Raw genomic sequence first — 19516 nt, 5'->3', positions numbered from 1 at the left:
AATCCCACCAAGGACAACATCTGCAAGGAGTTTGTATATTCTCCCCATGTTTCCATGGGTTTCCTCCAGTTTCTTCCCACACTCCAAAGACATACTGATAGGGAATCTAGATTGTGAGCCCCAATGGGGACATTGATAATGTCTATAAACTGTCTGAATTGTAAAGTGCTGCAGAATATGTTGGCACTATATAAATAAAAAACATTATTCTAAAAAAAATTATAGTATACGTGGGTATATTCCAAATGGCACCTATATAATATCATCAAAATTTTATAAATAAGTTGCAAGTGCTTATTGTTATGAATGCTCTTCTCTTTTGGTTGGTTTTTGATTACTGATTTAGCGCCCATTTGATTATTAGCTGTGCGACTTTTGTATGTTTCGAAACAAATGGCTGATGGCACCAAGTTCATCTCCAAGAACAAAACAACAAAACCGAAAGTGCAAGGATCACTTTAAATATTCTTATAGTGTTTTTGTAAAAAGCTGTTTTTTCCTGTAAAAAACCAATGTATTCCAAACCAGAATACATAATAGTTACAGCAAACCCATATGCACAGACCCTGACAGGGGCACATAGTGTCCCTACTTGCCCAATAACACTTTGTGTATTCCAGTATGGCTCTTTCAGGAAGCACCATAGTCTCCCATTGAATAGTTGCTAGTGAAACAGCATGCAATGTCATATTTTTTCACACGTATATCATTCAAAATATAAAAATAATTACAACATGAACCATAAAGGGGGCAACATAAGATACAGAAAATGTATTAGACTCTGCATACATTATGTTTTTGAACCATGTTTGACATATCCAGTGGGAGCTTTCCTACTACATCTGCTAACATATCCATATTGCCCCAATTACCTGGTGTAGGCAAAAAAAATGTTCCAGGCATGTATTTGCATAGCTTTTATTCTCTGTATGGAATAGCGTAGTTGACTAAGCTATTTCATGAAGATGATTACAGTAAAAATGTGTAATGTCTAGTAATATGCTTTTTTAGAGCAGACCTGTGCAAAGTTCGGCTCGTCGGCCACATGTGACCCTTTGGCTGTTCCGATGCAGCCCGTACCACGTGGCCACCCCCTACCTGGCATCTCACTCACTCTGATGTCAGTAGATACAGTAATGGAACAGCCATCGGCTCCCTTTTCCATCATTGACTGTGTGGCAGCAGGCAACTATGTCACTACATCATGTCAGCTGTGCCTCAGTACACAGGACAGACAAGAGCAGCTGTGGAACAGGGTTAGGAGAGTAGCTGTTTTTTTTTCTGATTGACAGTACATTGTGGGAAACATAATGCTGTGAGCTAAGGGCATGTGTGAGGACATAATGCTGTGCCCTAACAGTAACGATGAGCAGGATTAACTTCAGCCCTCTGCAACAGTCACGGTCTCTCATGTGGCCCCTTGAGAAAATTAATTGAACATCCCTGCTCTAGAATGGAATATATACAGTACAGACCAAAAGTTTGGACACACCTTCTCATTTAAAGATTTTTCTGTATTTCCTTGACTATGAAAATTGTACATTCACACTGAAGGCATCAAAACTATGAATTAACACATGTGGAATTATATATTTAACATATATATTTAACAAAAAAGTGTAAAACAACTGAAAATATGTCTTATATTCTAGGTTCTTCAAAGTAGCCACCTTTTGCTTTGATGACTGCTTTGCACACTCTTGGCATTCTCTTGATGAGCTTCAAGAGGTAGTCACCGGAAATGGTCTTCCAACAATCTTGAAGGAGTTCCCAGAGATGCTTAGCACTGGTTGGCCCTTTTGCCTTCACTCTGCGGTCCAGCTCACCCCAAACCATCTCGATTGGGTTCAGGTCTGGTGACTGTGGAGGCCAGGTCATCTGGCGTAGCACCCCATCACTCTCCTTCTTGGTCAAATAGCCCTTATACAGCCTGGAGGTGTGTTTGGGGTCATTGTCCTGTTGAAAAATAAATGATGGTCCAACTAAACGCAAACTGGATGGAATAGCATGCCGCTGCAAGATGCTGTGGTAGCCATGCTGGTTCAGTATGCCTTCAATTTTGAATAAATACCCAACAGTGTCACCAGCAAAGCACCCCCACACCATCACACCTCCTCCTCCATGCTTCACGGTGGGAACCAGGCATGTAGAGTCCATCCGTTCACCTTTTCTGCGTCGCACAAAGACACGGTGGTTGGAACCAAAGATCTTAAATTTGGACTCATCAGACCAAAGCACAGATTTTCACTGGTCTAATGCCCATTCCTTGTGTTCTTTGGCCCAAACAAGTCTCTTCTGCTTGTTGCCTGTCCCTATCAGTGGTTTTCTAGCAGCTATTTTACCATGAAGGCCTGCTGCACAAAGTCTCCTCTTAACAGTTGTTGTAGAGATGTGTCTGCTGCTAGAACTCTGTGTGGCATTGACCTGGTCTCTAATCTGAGCTACTGTTAACCTGCGATTTCTGAGGCTGGTGACTCGGATAAACTTATCCTCAGAAGCAGAGGTGACTCTTGGTCTTCCTTTCCTGGGGCGGTCCTCATGTGAGCCAATTTCTTTGTAGCGCTTGATGGTTTTTGCAACTGCACATGGGGACACTTTCAAAGTTTTCCCAATTTTTCGGACTGACTGACCTTCATTTCTTAAAGTAATGATGGCCACTCGTTTTTCTTTACTTAGCTGCTTTTTTTCTTTCCATAATACAAATTCTAACAGTCTATTCAGTAGGACTATCAGCTGTGTATCTGACTCACCCCCTGGGCCGTGGGGCACTCGAGACCGGTCTTCAGGGCAATGCTGGGAGTAGTAGTGGCGACCCGGTCCCGTGGCTCAGGGTGGTCAGACCAGTGGCAGCCTTTTATATGTTTTAGGTAATGTCTGACTATGCCACCCGTGGATTGCGGTCAGGGAGGACCGCCGCTGCAAGGCAGACCGCTGAGGCTGGTGTTGGGGATGCAGCAGGGAATAGTACATCTCCCCACGGGAGGAGTGTAGCCTCAGGGCAGTGTAATAGGATGCTGGGGTGATGGTGCAGGCGCAGCAGTAACCACAGAGAGTCCAATAATGCAGTCCAGGGTCTTTTACTGCTGATCTTATCACAGACCCACCAGGAGTACAGGGTAGGAATGGACCTGGGTGTCTGAGGGCATTCGGGCGAGCTCCGCTGGTTAGGGTGAGTGGGTAGGCCTACCGTTCTCTCTCTGTCCTTGCTGACTATCTCCCCCTTTTGTGGTATGATAGCCCACGTCCCTGAGCTTGCCGTGTACTACGCCTGTATGGCTTGCGACTCGGGCCTTAGGTACCTGTAGCTTCTCTGTGCTGTACCTGTCCCGCTGTGTGGCGGAGCCTCCAGGCTTCTTAGGCCAAGGGACCTAAAATCCCTCGCAGGTAGATGATCTGCTGCAGGACTTGCAATCCCTTTCAACCAGGACCGGCTCTCGTCGCCTCTGTCCCTGGCTTTCTGCTTCTCCTTTGCCTCCTGGACTCCTCAGCTGTGGCTGACCTGTCCCTCTCTTCTGGGAACCCTTCTGGATACTTCAGAAGTGGGTCCTGGTCTCTCTAACCCTGCCCTCAGTACCAGTTTTTATAGGGGCCGCCTGCTCCCCCTACTGGCCTGGGACAGGAGGTGCGGCATGCAAATGGTCCATGACCAGAGAACCTCCCTCCTGCTCTCAGACACAGCCTTACAAGTTTGTGGCATGCAGGCCTGGGGTGACACATTCCCCCCTAGGAAAGCTTAGTACTCCGGGACTAAACGAGAAACACAATACAGGGTAAAAATTATAACATAAACACAACAGGGAAAGAAATAACAAGCAACACCACATATTGAGTTCTTTAGGTCACAGTATGGCATGTGACCGGGTGTCCATTTCACCAACACAACGGGAGCCTTAACCAGGTGGGGGTCTGTCCTTGCCCCAAGTGCTTGACAGTCTTTATTCTTTCCTTTGGTTAGGCTCCGAACATATTTACAAGGGAGTCCCGGTTACTCAAAGTTCATAACCTTTTAGTCCATTTGTCACTATGAAAAACTGGAAAACAGTATTAATAACCAGGGTACAAACATAACACATTAAATATATACATTTTACATTTAGATCTTCCAGCGAGCTGGCATTTGACCCCTAGTGCTCCTGGTTGACCTCCTTAACCCACTGTCTGGTGGTGGACCAACCTGGCTTTCCCCACTATCATTGAGGGTACAGCTACTAGCTGGGTGTACAGGCAGGGCAGGCAGCTGTCTGCGGGCCCTTTGGCTTACCGCAGGCATGGCAGGCTCACAGTCAGCAGAGGGTTGATTCTCCTGGGCTGCTGGCGTGGGTTCTTCTGCCTCTGGGGCCGCTTGCTCTTCTTGTTCTTCCTGTCCTCCTGTAGGCTCCTGCTGGGTAGGCTGAAGGAAGTGTAGGACTATTGCACCATATATCTGAGTCCAGGTCCGGCGGAACTCTCCGAGAACTGTGCTGATCATCTCTTCCTTGTCCTCTGCGGGTTCAAAGTCATCTTGATCTTCATTTGGACTCTGTAGTTGCTCGGGGCACCGTTTTAGGTGGTCTCTGGAGACGGTGCTAGTGGTTTCTCCTCCATCCTTGGTAATCACACATACCTTCAGGTTGTCGTGGTCGGACTGCAGTACTGTGTACGGGTCTCTCTCCCACTGTTCATCCAGCTTGTGAAGCCTTCTCTTCCGCTTCAGGACCTGCTCACCAGGTTCCAGGGGACCAGCAGGGGCGTGTTGGTTGAAGAGCCTCTCTTGCTTTTCTCTCGCTTGAGCCAGACTCCTCTCCACACTCTCCTGTACCTTCTTGTACTGTAGCCGCCTTTCCGTATCCCAGTCCGCGTCTGGGGAGGTGTCCTCAGGTGTCAGGACTCCCATTTCCTGGTCGATCGGCAGCTTACCTGGTCTTGCTCGCATCAGGTAAGCCGGGGTGCAATTTGTAGCGTTCACCGGGATGTGGTTGTACAAGTCAATCAGATCTGGCAGCTTCTCCGGCCACAGGCTGCGTTCTTCCAGGGGTAACGTCTTGAGATCAATGACGATATTGTTCATTTTCTCACACAGCCCGTTGGTCTGCGGGTGGTAAGACGTTGTCCGAATCTTCCTACAGCCGTAGAGGTTGCAGAACTCCTGGAATACTTCAGCCTCAAACGCTGGACCTTGATCTGTCAAGACCTGTTCCGGATACCCATGTGGACTGCAGAAGTGTTGCTGGAAGGCTCTGGCCGCTGTTTGGGCTGTCAGGTCTTTAACAGGAACCACTACCAGGAACCGGGAGTAATGGTCCACAATTGTCAGGGCATAGACGTAGCCCGACCGGCTTGGAGCCAATTTCACATGGTCCAGAGCTACCAGCTCAAGAGGCTGCCTGGTGATGATGGGCCTCAAGGGTGTCTGCTGGCTGGTACGGTCCTTCCTTCTGAGGTGACATGGGCCGCAGTCCCTGCTCCACTTCTCGATGGCCCTTCTCATGCCGACCTAGTAGAACCGCTCTCTCAGTAGGAACTCCAGTTTCTTCCACCCGAAGTGTCCCGCTCTGTCATGGTAGGCCTCCAGGACCATTGCTGCATCTCGCCTTGGGACCACTATCTGCCAGGTCAGCTCGTGCGTCCGGTGGTTGACAAGCCTTCTGCACAGCTTACCCTCATAGAGGAATAGCCTGCTTTTCTCCTTCCATATCTGCTTGGCTTCCTCTGGAGCGTCCGGGCCAGGGCTAGCGTCTTCCTGGGTTAACATGTCTTTCACCAGGCGTATTGCAGGGTCGCTATCTTGCGTTTCAGCCCAGCCGTGGTGGGGTAAGGGATTGAACAGGACGGTGGTTAAGTCCTTGTCTCTTACCCGGTGAGAATGCTGAGTGGCCCCATACTGATGGAACGCAGGGCGCTCTATTTCCTCCAGCTCTTCCGAGTCGTCTTTTCCTTCAGGTAGGTGGGGCATTCTTGATAGGGCGTCTGCGTTGGCGTTAGTTCTGCCTGCCCAGTATTTGATTGTGAAGTCATAATTGGATAGCCGGGCCATCCACCGCTGTTCTAGGGCACCTAATCTTGCATTGTCCAGATGTGTCAACGGGTTGTTGTCCGTGTACACGGTGAACTTTGCGGAGGCCAGGTAATGCTTAAACCGTTCTGTGACGGCCCATACCACTGCCAAGAATTCTAGCTTGAAGGGGCTGTAGTTCTCCGGGTTTCTTTCATTGGGCCTCAGCTTCCGGCTGGCATACGCGATCACCCTTTCTCTGCCTTGTTGGTTCTGTGACAGTACGGCTCCCAGCCCCACATTACTGGCATCTGTGTGGAGGATAAAAGGCTGACCATAATCGGGGTAGGCCAGGATCTCATCCCCCGTGAGGGCCATCTTCAACTGGTGGAAGGACTCCTCTTCTGGCTTGTCCCACTTGAAGGGTGGCTTGTGACTTCTGGACTTAGACTGTCCTATCAGGAGGTCCTGCATAGGAGCTGCCATCTTAGTAAACCCGGGGATGAACCTTCGGTAGTAGCCTACCAACCCGAGGAACTGCCTCACTTCTTTGATGTTCGAGGGGCTTGGCCAGCTCTTGATTGCCGTGACCTTGTCAGGGTCGGGGGCTACTCCTTCCGCACTTACCACGTGTCCCAGGTATTGGACCTTTGGTTTTAACAGGTGGCACTTTGAAGGCTTCACTTTCAGGCCGTAGCCTGCCAGGGCTTCGAACACCTCGGCCAGGTGCTTTAGATGGTCCTCGTAAGTCTTCGAATAGACGATCACGTCATCCAGGTAAAGCAGGACCGTCTCGAAGTTTCGGTGCCCTAGACAGCATTCCATCAGCCTCTGGAAGGTCCCTGGTGCGTTGCAGAGCCCGAAGGGCATACAGTTGAACTCACTCAGTCCCATCGGGGTGGTGAAGGCGGTCTTCTCCTTGTCAGCCTCTGCCACAGGAACCTGCCAGTACCCGCTAGTAAGGTCCAAAGTAGAGAAGAAATTAGCTGATTTTAGAGCTGCTAAAGACTCCTCTATCCTAGGTAGTGGATACGCATCTTTATGGGTGATACGATTGATTTGCCTATAGTCCACGCACATTCTCATGGTACCGTCTTTCTTTTTTACCAAAACTAAGGGAGCTGCCCAGGGGCTACAGCTATCTCTAATGACCCCAGCTTCTTTCATTTCCCTCAGCATACCCTTGGCGTTCTGGTAATGTGCAGGGGGTACAGGCCTGTGTCTCTCTTTTATTGGTGGGTGGCTCCCCGTGGGGATATGGTGTTCTATCCCTTTTACTCTGCCAAAGTCTAGCGGGTGCTTACTAAAAATTCTCTCGCACTCTTGAACCACCCGGTAGACTCCTTGTTTTTGGTGCAGGGGAGTGGAGTCGCACCCACACGGAGTTTCTGGCACCAGTCCTCCCTTTGTTTCTGGGAGCCATTACCCTCCGCCTGAGGAGATGGAGGCAACGGTTCCACGGCTCTGATAGCATTGAGTTGGACGGCAAACAATTTGGCAAGTGTAGCGTACCTGGGTAGGTGTACCTCCCTCTCCCCAATGTTGAGAATGCGAACGGGCACCCTCCCATGACGGACATCAACCACCCCCCGGGCTGTCAAAATGGTGGGCCTGCTGTCTGAGTACACGGGTTCTATCATGGCTTGGTAGTCTCTGCCTCTCAACCCGATTGCAGTCCGACACCAGATCATCATTTCACTTTTGGAAGGCATGGAAATGGGGAATGGGTCACTCATTCTTACGCTACCGATCTCACCACCAGACAGTTCTACCTGCTGCCGTCTCATCAGGGCTCTTATCTCTTTCTGGAGGACCCTCTGTTGGCTGGAGCTCGCATTCATCGCCACCTGCTGTAAAATCACAATTACTTCTGAAAGACAGTTTTCAATTACATTAGTACCCACAGTTATTTTAGGGTGACTTTCACGACGGTCAATGTCCACAATGATCACTCCCTGTGCCGGCAGTTCCACCTTACCAATCTTGATGGTCATCTCTCTGAACCCCACCTGCGGCACGGGTTGGCCATTGCTGGCAATGATGCTTAAGTCACCGTCTGGGTAGCGGGTTATGTCAGCGTCACTCCAGTACCGCTTGAAAAGTACGTAGGGGATGGTAGTCACTTGAGACCCGGTGTTCAGCAGTGCACTCATGGGGATACCGTCCAGCACTACGGGTAAGACCGGGCGTCCTCCCACGTACTTATCACATCAATTAGACGGGCCTGATGACCTTATGCCTGGGGGTTGGCCCTCTGCCCCAGGTCGGACCCATTTAAAGTACAGTACCTTGCTATGTGTCCTGGCTGACTGCAACGGCGGCAAATCGGCTGTCCATCCTCAGCGTAGCGGTCGGTGGACCTCCCTCTGAACGGCGGGATCCTCCTCTGTCGACGCCACGGGACATCCTCCGGACTGGAAGCCAGCTCGATTGGTCTTGACGGTTCCACCTGCAATGACTGTACGGTCCTGGTTAATGCAGCCACACTCTTTGTTAGCTCCTGGACCTGATAGTGCAGGTCTGCAGGCTGGGATGGATTTAGGACCTGTGCATCAGCCCCCACAAGGTCTGTGGGGTAGGGCGCTGCACCCTGGTGGTAAGGGATGGCAGAGCGCCGGGAAGCTACAGTGCCACCTGGTTCTCTGAGCACCCGGATGGCCCGATCCTTGAACTGCGCAAAAGTCAAATCGGGGTTCTGTAGGGCCATGAGGCGCAGCTGGGTTCTGTGGGCGCTGGACAGCAGACCTTCTATGAACTGGTCAGTCAGCAGCTTATCAGAGTCCTGCACGCTACCAGGGTCAGCTTGTTTAATAGCTCTCAGGGCTTCTTGCAGGTTCAAGGCATAGTCTCTGATACTATCCTGGGCCCGCTGCTTACAGCCATAGAACCGCATTTTGATTTCTGCTGAGGTACGGGTGTCAAAGGTACTCCGCAGCCGGGTCAGAATGTCCTTTACTGTCCTTTTCTCCTCATCTGACCATGATTTCACTTCCCGCTGGGCTGCACCGGTGAGCTGCCCCGTCAGAATGCTCACTTTCTGTTCTTCTGTCAGGGGATAAACTTTGAATAAACTGTGCAGTCTTTCCCTAAAGTCAGTTAAGGTATGGGGGTCCCCTGAGTATTGGGGTAGCCAGGCTGCTCCAGGGATGTAGGGCATAGAGAACGGCATCACAGCTGCTGCAGCCCCGCTGGTTGTAGAAGGCCCCTCCGTGTCCGTCATCTTCCTCCCCCCTAGTTAAGCGTGGCCTACCTTCCGACGATCCTCATCTGTAGGCCGCGGCTCCGCTTGTGCTGCTCCGGACGAGGACCTTGCGTCGCGTCCAGGTGAGGTCAGCGTCGCTCTCTCTCCCTTCCAGGACCTTGCGCAGCGTCGGTGTGTGGGGCGGGGCTTCAAGTCTCGCGCGCTTTGGACGTCCACGCCCCTCTTCTTCCCACGCGGCGTCCTGAAGATGGCGTCCGATGGCGGGAAAACGGCTGAAGATGGCGGGAAAACGGCTGAAGATGGCAGGAGACGGCGGGAGACAGCTGAAAACGGCGGGAAACGGCTCCGGATGGCGGGAAACTTCTCTTTAAGGTACGTGTACAGTCTTTTTCAGGCACGCAATACCCGTTTGTGGCGGGTTGGTCACGGTCCTGCCAACTACGCCAAAGCTGACTCACCCCCTGGGCCGTGGGGCACTCGAGACCGGTCTTCAGGGCAATGCTGGGAGTAGTAGTGGCGACCCGGTCCCGTGGCTCAGGGTGGTCAGACCAGTGGCAGCCTTTTATATGTTTTAGGTAATGTCCGACTGTGCCACCCGTGGATTGCGGTCAGGGAGGACCGCCGCTGCAAGGCAGACCGCTGAGGCTGGTGTTGGGGATGCGGCAGGGAATAGTACAACTCCCCAGGGGAGGAGTGTAGCCTCAGGGCTGTGTAATAGGATGCTGGGGTGATGGTGCAGGCGCAGCAGTAACCACACAGTCCAATAATGCAGTCCAGGGTCTTTTACTGCTGATCTTATCACAGACCCACCAGGAGTACAGGGTAGGAATGGACCTGGGTGTCTGAGGGCATTCGGGCGAGCTCCGCTGGTCAGGGTGAGTGGGTAGGCCTACCGTTCTCTCTCTGTCCTTGCTGACTATCTCCCCCTTTTGTGGTATGATAGCCCACGTCCCTGAGCTTGCCGTGTACTACGCCTGTATGGCTTGCGACTCGGGCCTTAGGTACCTGTAGCTTCTCTGTGCTGTACCGGTCCCTCTGTGTGGCGGAGCCTCCAGGCTTCTTAGGCCAAGGGACCTAAAATCCCTCGCAGGTAGATGATCTGCTGCAGGACTTGCAATCCTGACAGCCTCGGACCCCAGTGTCCGGTATGTAGTTCCCTTTCAACCAGGACCGGCTCTCGTCGCCTCTGTCCCTGGCTTTCTGTTCCTCCTTTGCCTTCTGGACTCCTCAGCTGCGGCTGACCTGTCCCTCTCTTCTGGGAACCCTTCTGGATACTTCAGAAGTGGGTCCTGGTCTCTCTAACCCTGCCCTCAGTACCAGTTTTTATAGGGGCAGCCTGCTCCCCCTACTGGCCTGGGACAGGAGGTGCGGCATGCAAATGGTCCATGACCAGAGAACCTCCCTCCTGCTCTCAGACACAGCCTTACAAGTTTGTGGCATCCAGGCCTGGGGTGACACATATCCACCAGACTTCTGCACAACACAACTGATGGTCCCAACCCCATTTATAAGGCAAGAAATCCCACTTATTAAACCTGACAAGGCACACCTGTGAAGTGAAAACCATTTCCGGTGACTACCTCTTGAAGCTCATCAAGAGAATGCCAAGAGTGTGCAAAGCAGTCGTCAAAGCAAAAGGTGGCTACTTTGAAGAACCTAGAATATAAGACATACTTTCAGTTTTTTCACACTTTTTTGTTAAGTATATAATTCCACATGTGTTAATTCATAGTTTTGATGCCTTCAGTGTGAATTTACAATTTTCATAGTCAGGAAAATACAGAAAAATATTTAAATGAGAAGGTGTGTCCAAACTTTTGGTCTCTACTGTATATATTTCAGCTTTTCATTAGAGGTATACATCAGCAAATGTGTTATGTGAATTGAACTTGTTTTGAGGCCTAAACAGTCTAGATAAGGCTGTGTGCCCACGATGCGTTTTTTAAGCGTTTCCGCAGCGGCAAATACGCCACGGAAACGCTTAAAAAACGCATGGTAGAAGGTCTGCAATGTTCCCCAATGATAATCCGCATGTGCTGTGCTCATGCTGCAGAAATTTCCGCTGCGGATTATCATTGCGTAAAAATCCGCAGCACTACCATTAATTTTGCGTAATCGCAGCGTTTTCGCCGCCATTGCCTTGCATTGAATCGCATAATATCCGCATGACTACATGTGCACATGCGGATATTAAGCAATTCAATGTGCAGATGGTACCCGGGTCTGTACCATAGTACCTGTAAAAAAAAAAGAATTTAAAATAAAAAATAAACATTATACTCACCTTCCGATGGCCCCCGGTCTCCTTAGCGATGCGTCCTGGCTCCCCGGTGGCTCGCGATGGTCTAAAAGGACCTTCCATGACGTCATTTAGTCATGTGACGGGTCACGCGACCGCTGACGTCGGCGGTCGGGTGACCTGTCACATGACTAAATGACGTCATGGAAGGTCCTTTTAGACCACCGCGACCCGCCCAACGCACCGGAGAAGGAGACCGGGGGCCATCAGAAGGTGAGTATAATATTTATTTTTTACCATTCTTTTACTATAACTTGGTCACACTATATAAATCCATGCCGGTTGCATGGGTTTATATAGTGTGACCAAGTTGACAAGCACTTTTCCAAGTGATGCTAAAATCGCTTGGAAAGCGCTTGACAACCCGCATGCGAAATCGCATGTGAAAAACGCGGGACATACGCTTGTCCCTGGCTGAAAAAACGCATGTACAATCCGCATGTACAATCCGCACGCGTTTTTTCTGCCAGGGAGATGCAGAAACGATCAGGAAAAAATCCGGAGCATTTTCTGGCTGTTACCACGATATCTAAAAACAAATATGCAATATGTACAGTGAGTTATATTTATTGAAAGTTAATGTGGAAAAACTGTCCAAAAAGCAACAATAAAATACAAACTACCTTACAATAGGCTATGTGAAAACTCAATTGTTTGGTGACGCAAGTTTATCCTCTTTCTCTCCAGGTCCTTGGGTTTTTGCTTACACATTCTCCCTCTGCTGCTTCTTCTGATTCTCCCTCATAAAAAAAGGCCTGAGACTAAAGGTGGGAGTTCTAAAGAGCCACCCTGTGATCGTAACTACAATCATCTTAAGAAGGAAATCTGAAGAGAATATCCACTTTTTAAAGAGGCAGATGCGTCATATAAACTTTGTTTTAGTAAATGTATATGTCAGCAGCTGCCTTGAAAGAAGTGCCTTTGTCTGTATCAACTAATTATACCGTTCAGCATTTGGCTTGGAAGTCTTTTACATTCCAGATCATATGGACTGCTAAAAGTTTCATTTGGACTACACAATACTTAGCTGCCTCCACACCCTTCCAGCCAGTGCCTTTCATATGTATTTCTAATCAAACTCAGGAAGAGACAAAAGATTGTAGGAAGTGGCCATTAGCACAAGCATGCAGTTTATCATGCAACTTGTATCTTCATATATACAGCCTAGTTGCGCTTGAAGATGAAGGTTATATTAACTCTAAGGCCACGGCCCCACGGTCAGTATTTTTTCTCAGGAGTGGGAGCCAAAACCAGGAGTGAGTGATAAATGCAGAATTGGTGACTTGTTTCTATTATACCTTTTCTCTGATTGTTCCTCACCTGGTTTTGGTTCCCACTCCTGAGAAAAAATACTGACCAAATACTGATAGTGGGGCCGTGGCATATCACTCCTGTTTCCCAGGGAAGGGAAGACAGCAGTTGCTGCCAGACACTTCTAGCAGCGCATATCTCCCCTGAAAACAAAGGGATCATCCAATGAAATTCCAAACGCCTGCCTGATCCTTCTCTCCCCCGAGTCAGGTGGCCCCCATACAAATCAGATGGTCGCCCAGTCATGTTGAAATCTACAGGCTCAGCCGACTTTCATCACCTAATGAGTATGGTGGCCTTTAGATTTAAATAATCGGGAGAATGTGGTGATCTCTATTCAATATAATTTAGGGAAACCTTGATCTGGTTGTCACAGTATAGATGTTAAAAATAACAATACCATAGCTGTTTGCCAATGGCGAATTCACATTTAATGTTTACAAGGTGTGTTTTCTTGAATTTTTTAAAAGAATAATATTTTTAAAAGAATACTATTTTTGATGAATACAGGAATGAATCCCTTAACCATTTAACACTTCAAGACGGATACATCTATTATGAAGTGGCTCAAAAAAAATAAAAAAAGTTTCTCAAAATATTAAATATAAAAATTTGAATACCCCTCTTTTTTCCAATTAAAAATAAAAAATATAGTCCAGTCTATGTAAATATAAAATTAGTTGTCTGATACTATAAGTGCTGTGAAGAGAAAAAAAATCAAACCGTCAGAATTACCCTATTTTTCGGACTTTAAGACGCACTGGACCATAAGACGCACCTGGGTTTTAAAGGAAGAAAATAGGGGAAAAAAATTTAAGCACAAAATGTGGTCATGACGCCCTGTTATGGGGGAGGGGGTCTGCTGCTGACACTGGTATTGGGGTAATGTCCCCCAATTCTGTTAATATCCTCCATCCTGGTATGTATGGCCCCTCCTTCCTGGTATAAGTGGCCCCCATCCCATCCTGGTATACCTGGCCCTCATCCCCATCCTGGTATGCATGGTACCCCTTGATCCTCCATTCTGGTATGCATGACACCCCTTGATTCCCCATCCTGGTATGCATGGCACCCCTTTATCCCCCATCCTGGTATGCATGGCACCCCTTGAGCCCCCATCCTGGTATGCATGGCACCCCTTGAGCCCCCATCCTGGTATGCATGACACCCTCTGAGCCCCCATCCTGGTATGCATGACACCCCTTGAGCCCCCATCCTGGTATGCATGGCACCTTCTGAGCCCCCATCACGCTGCCTACAAAAAAAAACCAATCATACGCACTCTCCTCTAGCTCTGTTCCGCTCTGCTGCAGACACTCTGCCATGCGCCCTCACACAGTGTGAGACGCTGTGCTGGAATAGTCACTGCTCCCCACGCCGGGACTCTGTGCGTGGGGAGCAGTGACCATTGAGTCTGTTCAATAGCCGACACACTGTACCGCAGCGCGGCTCCTGCTGCCGCTCTGTGGTCAGTGTGCCTGCTATTAAAGACCATGGATATTCACTACAACCAATGGGAGTGGGTTGTAGCGAATATTCATGAGCTTTAATAGCTGGCACACAGACCGCAGAGCGGCAGCAGGAGCCGCGCTGGGGCTCCATTGTGCCTGCTATTAAAGACCATGAATATTCACTACAACCCATGGGAGTGGGTTGTAGGGAATATTCATGAGCTTTAATAGCTCACACTGACGACCGGCCACAGGAGCCGCGCTGCAGCTCCAGTGTGCCGGCTGTTAAGAGAAATGAATATTCATTGCTCTCCACGCCCATGGGCGTGGGGAGCAGGGAATATTCACTTTCTTTAGTTGCGGGCACAGCATAGGCTGCAGCAGGCGGCTGCTGCCTCCTGTGCCCCACTGCCGCTCCCCCACACCCTCCACCACGCACAGCTATGTATATAGTATTCGGACTATAAGACGCACCCACCACTTTCCTCCAAAATTTTGGAGGCAAAAAGTGTGTCTTATAGTCCAAAAAATCCGGTACTTTTTTGGCACAATACTTCTCTAAAAAAATAAACTATCAAAACATCATATCTACCCCAAACTGGTATTGTTTAAACCATCAGCTTGCTTCACAAAAAAATAGAGCCCTCACAGAGCCAATCAATGTAAAAAAAGAACATTCAGAGTCTTGGAAAATGATGTCAGAAACCAACTTTTTTTTGTTTGGTTTTTTTTCTGCAAAGTTTTTGGTTTTTTTTTTCACCATTTAGATACAAAAAAAAATCCATGCAAGTTTCGTATTACTGCAGTTGTGCTGACCTGGAGAATCATGTTTCCCTGACATTTTTATTACACAATTAGCACCATAAAAACAAAAACCATTCCACTGTGATTTTTTCTCCACGTTTTTCATTACATTGTACTGTACTACACATTTTACATGGTAAAATAAATGATGTAATAAAAGGTTATGGCAGGAATTGTACAAAAATAATTCCTATGGTGTTAAGGAGTTAAAGAAAGAAGAATTAGGTCTCACACATAGCTGTAAGTGCCATATTATAGATTCATACAAATACACAATACACTTATCTATCAACACACAAACTGTGGCACGTGCCATTACATGTAGAATTACCAAGGTATTCTCCCATAAAAGCCTTGTCCAGTGGCATACTGTGCCCTATCAGTCAATTTGTTGGCATCACCTACAGGATCTGACATTATACAAGGACTTATTGGAAGAAGTGGCTCTTGCATACTGCAGAAAGAAATGCAATATTTGTTTCTGGACCTAACTTTTACTACTACGTTGTATTTTTCTTATCATTGTGTTACTACATTTTATAATTTGATATAGATTGTAACATTTAAAATACTGTAAACCGTCACTGCAATTTTCTCTCCACACTTATTTATATTCTAATATTGTATTTTACAGAATCTCTTGCTTGCACTGTATTTGCAGATCATATTGCATACCTAGTGATTTTTAAATTAAATTTGTATTTTCTTTAAATGTTGTTGGCATGTCATTTTAAGTACACGGCCACTTAGAGATAAAATGCATCATTTCTCAAAAGTGTAGGAGACGGACAGCACTATATCGCAAGAAAGTCAAAAAATGCAAAGCTGATTAGTACAATAATCTACTCTTATAATAAACCACATGTGGTAAAGAAATCCCGCTGCCATATCCATATAGAGAGAAAGCTAGAACTAGTATTTCAACAGATTGGTTGACGTCTGCCTTGCTTTGTGATTTGGGCGGTGCTTCTATGCAGGAAGCCATGATACAATTGATTGAGAATGACTTTCCAACCTTACCAAGTTATTAATCCAATAAGGCAGATTCAGTTAAGCACAGAAAACTGCCTTTGGTGGTTCATTTCTCAAAAGATACTCTTGGGTATTTTGAAGCTTTCTGTTAATTTTAGATTGATGTGCTATTAACTATTATTATTCATTATGCTTATATAGCACCATCATATTTTACAGACATCATTATTGCTGTCTCCACTGGGGCTTACAAGCTAAATTCCCTATCAGTATGTCTTGTAGGAGATCCATCAAACACGGGAGAACATACAAACTCCTTGCAGATGTTGTCATTGGTGGGACTTGAGCCCAAGACCCCAGCTCTGCAATGCTATAGTGCTAACCACTGAGCCACCATACTGCCTAATACAGTAGAATAATATTGTAATGTTTTTACTTTTCTAGCAGGTATTACAAACCTGTGACAATGACTTATAGGCTGTCTCACAGCAATGTCTGTAGTTAAATAGAAAAGGACTGACTCCTTGCTCAGTGAAGTCTCTCAGTAACCTCGCAAGCAAGGAAGGAACTTGGACGCTCTTTATGACTAAATTCTACAACCAAAGAATTTTCCTTACTTGAGCAAATTTTTCTAATTTTAATGAGTATATTGCACAAAGTGCGCAAAAATTAATAATAGCAATAAATACATAAGTAGCATGTCTGACTCTTCCATTTTAGTAAATACTTGCTTTTCTCATATTACAACAGTTCTGGAGCATCTTTTCTTAGACCTGCCTTTCCTGTGTTACAACACTTGGAAATTTATAAATCAAGAAATGCAAAGATAGGTGTTATGTCACCACTGTAACCCGCACAGTTCACAAAAATGGGGGTCTTGTGGTCTCTCTTTCAATGGATCTGTGTTTGCACATGATGGCTGCTATTCCATTAAAGGGGTTGTCCAGCATTGGGGTACAAGTCTGCAGTCACTATGCACTGCGCACTGTGAGGATTCTCCGATGCCAGCGTATGTGATTTCTATACTTCCACCCACATTCCAACTAGACTTACATTGAGCAAAGCTGTGCACGTCTAGAAGTTAGCACGTGACCACATGTACGCATACTTGCAGTCATGCTCTCAACATCGGAGAATCCTCACAGCCCGCAATGCATAGCGTGACTTCAGACTTGTACCCTAACGCCGTGCAACCTCTTTAACGGTGTATAGGGCGGAGGACATAAATCCTAAACAAATAAAAGCTTATGTTAAATCATGCCATAGTTATATGCACTATGAATTGTATGTACATAACCTGCATGTTCATGCGGTCTCTATGTACTTTGTTCGACTGCACACTGTACAGGTATTATTCATTATGTCTCTGAATATACTGTGACTGTTTTCATGTTTCTAGGGAATTAATTGTTTGTAAAGCAACTTACTCCTTGTGCTTTGGGGCTGCAAGGGTAAGGCCCTGTTCATATGTTGTCAGGGTGAAGTTCCGCTAGGCTTCCCCGCCATTAAAGATAGTATATCATACTTTGATATTTTATTCTACCATTAAAAATGGAAACCTGATGGATCCATTATAAATATAAATATAATATAAATCTGCTAGGATCCACTGCAGAATGAATCAGAGAATATCCATCTTTAATCCTGTACCAACTGATCCTATGATGATAGCATGAATAGCGCATGAGTTTTGTATTTACTTATATTTAGAACAATATCACAAGCTGTCTGTGAAGAGCACTGGGGCTCATGTACTGTTTATGAACAAAAAATGGCGTCTGATTATAAGCATTCATTTCTACCATTGAGTTGGTTCCTATGAGCAATATCGCTGTTTTGGTTAGTGGTGTTTTTTTCTTCCATGCCTGCCTCCTGCAGTGAATGTTAGCCGTGTATGCTGACCCCTGCTGTTCATTACAGAAGTTAAAGATGAAAAAACAGCATAACTGCAGACTTTTCTTTTTAACTGGACACCCCTTTAAACAACCATCAGCCCCAAGAGCAAGTTTGTAATATTATAAATTAAAGCTTCTCTCAATTGTGACAGTACGGAAGAGGCAATCATACTTACTGTTTGCAGATTGAAATCCATCAATTTACATTTCGTTAATAAGGCATGTTAGTGTTACCCAAAAATTAAAGGGAATGCGTGATCAGAAAATGACCTACTGTGTAAATCAGAAGTGTAATTTTTTTTCTTTTTTACATTTTTGACAATTTTTTTCACAATCTGTATTAAAAATAAAATTAGTAATCTTGCAATTTTCACAATGGCCACTAGGGCTATTTTGGACTTGTACTTCCTGGTGTTTCAAAACACGATACATGTACACTACCATTCAAAAGTTTGGGGTCATTTAGAAATTTCATTATTTTTGAAAGAAAAGCACATATTTTTTTTCAATGAAGCTAACATTAAATGAATCAGAAATACACTCTATACATTGTTAATGTGGTAAATGACTATTCTAGCTGCAAACGTCTTATTTTTATTGCAATATCTACATAGGTGTATAGAGGCCCATTTCCAACAACCACCACTCCAGTGTTTTAATGGTACATTGTGTTTGCTAACTGTGTAAGAAGGCTAATGGATGTTTAGAAAACCCTTGCACATTTATGTTAGCCCAGATGAAAACGGTTTGGCTGATTTGAGAAGCTATAAAATTGACCTTCCTTTGAGCTAGTTGATAATCTGGAGCATTACATTTGTTTGCTCTATGAAACTCTCAAAATGGCCAGAAAAAGAGAACTTTCATGTAAAACACGACAGTCTATTCTTGTTCTTAGAAATGAAGGCTATTCCATGCGAGAAATTGCCAAGAAACTGAAGATTTCCTACAACGGTGTGTACTACTCCCTTCAGAGGAGAGCACAAACAGGCTCTAACCAGAGTAGAAAGAGAAGTGGGAGGCCCCACTGCACAACTGAGCAACAAGACAAGTACATTAGAGTCTCTAGTTTGAGAAATCAACGCCTCACAGCTCCTCAACTGGCAGCTTCATTAAATAGTACACGCAAAACACCAGTGTCAACGTCTACAGTGAAGAGTCGACTCCGGGATGCTGGCCTTCAGGGCAAAGTGGCAAAGAAAAAGCCATATCTGAGACGGGCTAATAAAAGGAAAAGATTAATATGGGCAAAAGAACACAGACATTGGACAGAGGAAGATTGGAAAAAAGTTTTATGGACAGACGAATCAAAGTTTGAGGTATTTGGATCACACAGAAGAACATTTGTGAGACGCAGAACAACTGAAAAGATGCTAGAAGAGTGCCTGACGCCATCTGTCAAGCATGGTGGAGGTAATGTGATGGTCTGGGGTTGCTTAGGTGCTGGTACAGTGGGAGATTTGTACAAGGTAAATAGGATTTTGAATAAGGAAGGCTATCACTCCATTTTGCAACGCCATGCCATACCCTGTGGACAGCGCTTGATTGGAGCCAATTTCATCCTACAACAGGACAATGATCCAAAGCACACCTCCAAATTATACATGAACTATT

The 19516-nt window shown here is 46.4% G+C and overlaps 1 protein-coding gene across 3 annotated transcripts in view; it reads left to right on the top strand.

Moving 5' to 3' along the window:
- Positions 1-15750, top strand: part of LOC141220313 (lysophospholipid acyltransferase 2-like) — a 206523-nt gene extending 190773 nt beyond the window's left edge. For all 3 annotated transcript variants that reach the window (XM_073666268.1, XM_073666277.1, XM_073666272.1), the window contains 2 exons: positions 12160-14218; positions 14366-15750. In XM_073666268.1, the coding sequence (XP_073522369.1) occupies positions 12160-12301 (142 nt within the window). In that variant the 3' untranslated portion in view covers positions 12302-14218; positions 14366-15750. The remainder of the gene's footprint in view (positions 1-12159; positions 14219-14365) is intronic.
- The last annotated feature ends 3766 nt before the right edge of the window (positions 15751-19516 follow it).

This window comes from Phyllobates terribilis, unplaced genomic scaffold, assembly GCF_046119375.1.
Source record: "Phyllobates terribilis strain yellow unplaced genomic scaffold, ASM4611937v1 Scaffold_2__4_contigs__length_985480577, whole genome shotgun sequence".
In the NCBI taxonomy this organism is placed as follows: domain Eukaryota; kingdom Metazoa; phylum Chordata; class Amphibia; order Anura; family Dendrobatidae; genus Phyllobates; species Phyllobates terribilis.
The sequence above is the reverse complement of the archived record's forward strand: the minus strand, read 5'-3'. Positions and strand labels throughout refer to the sequence as shown.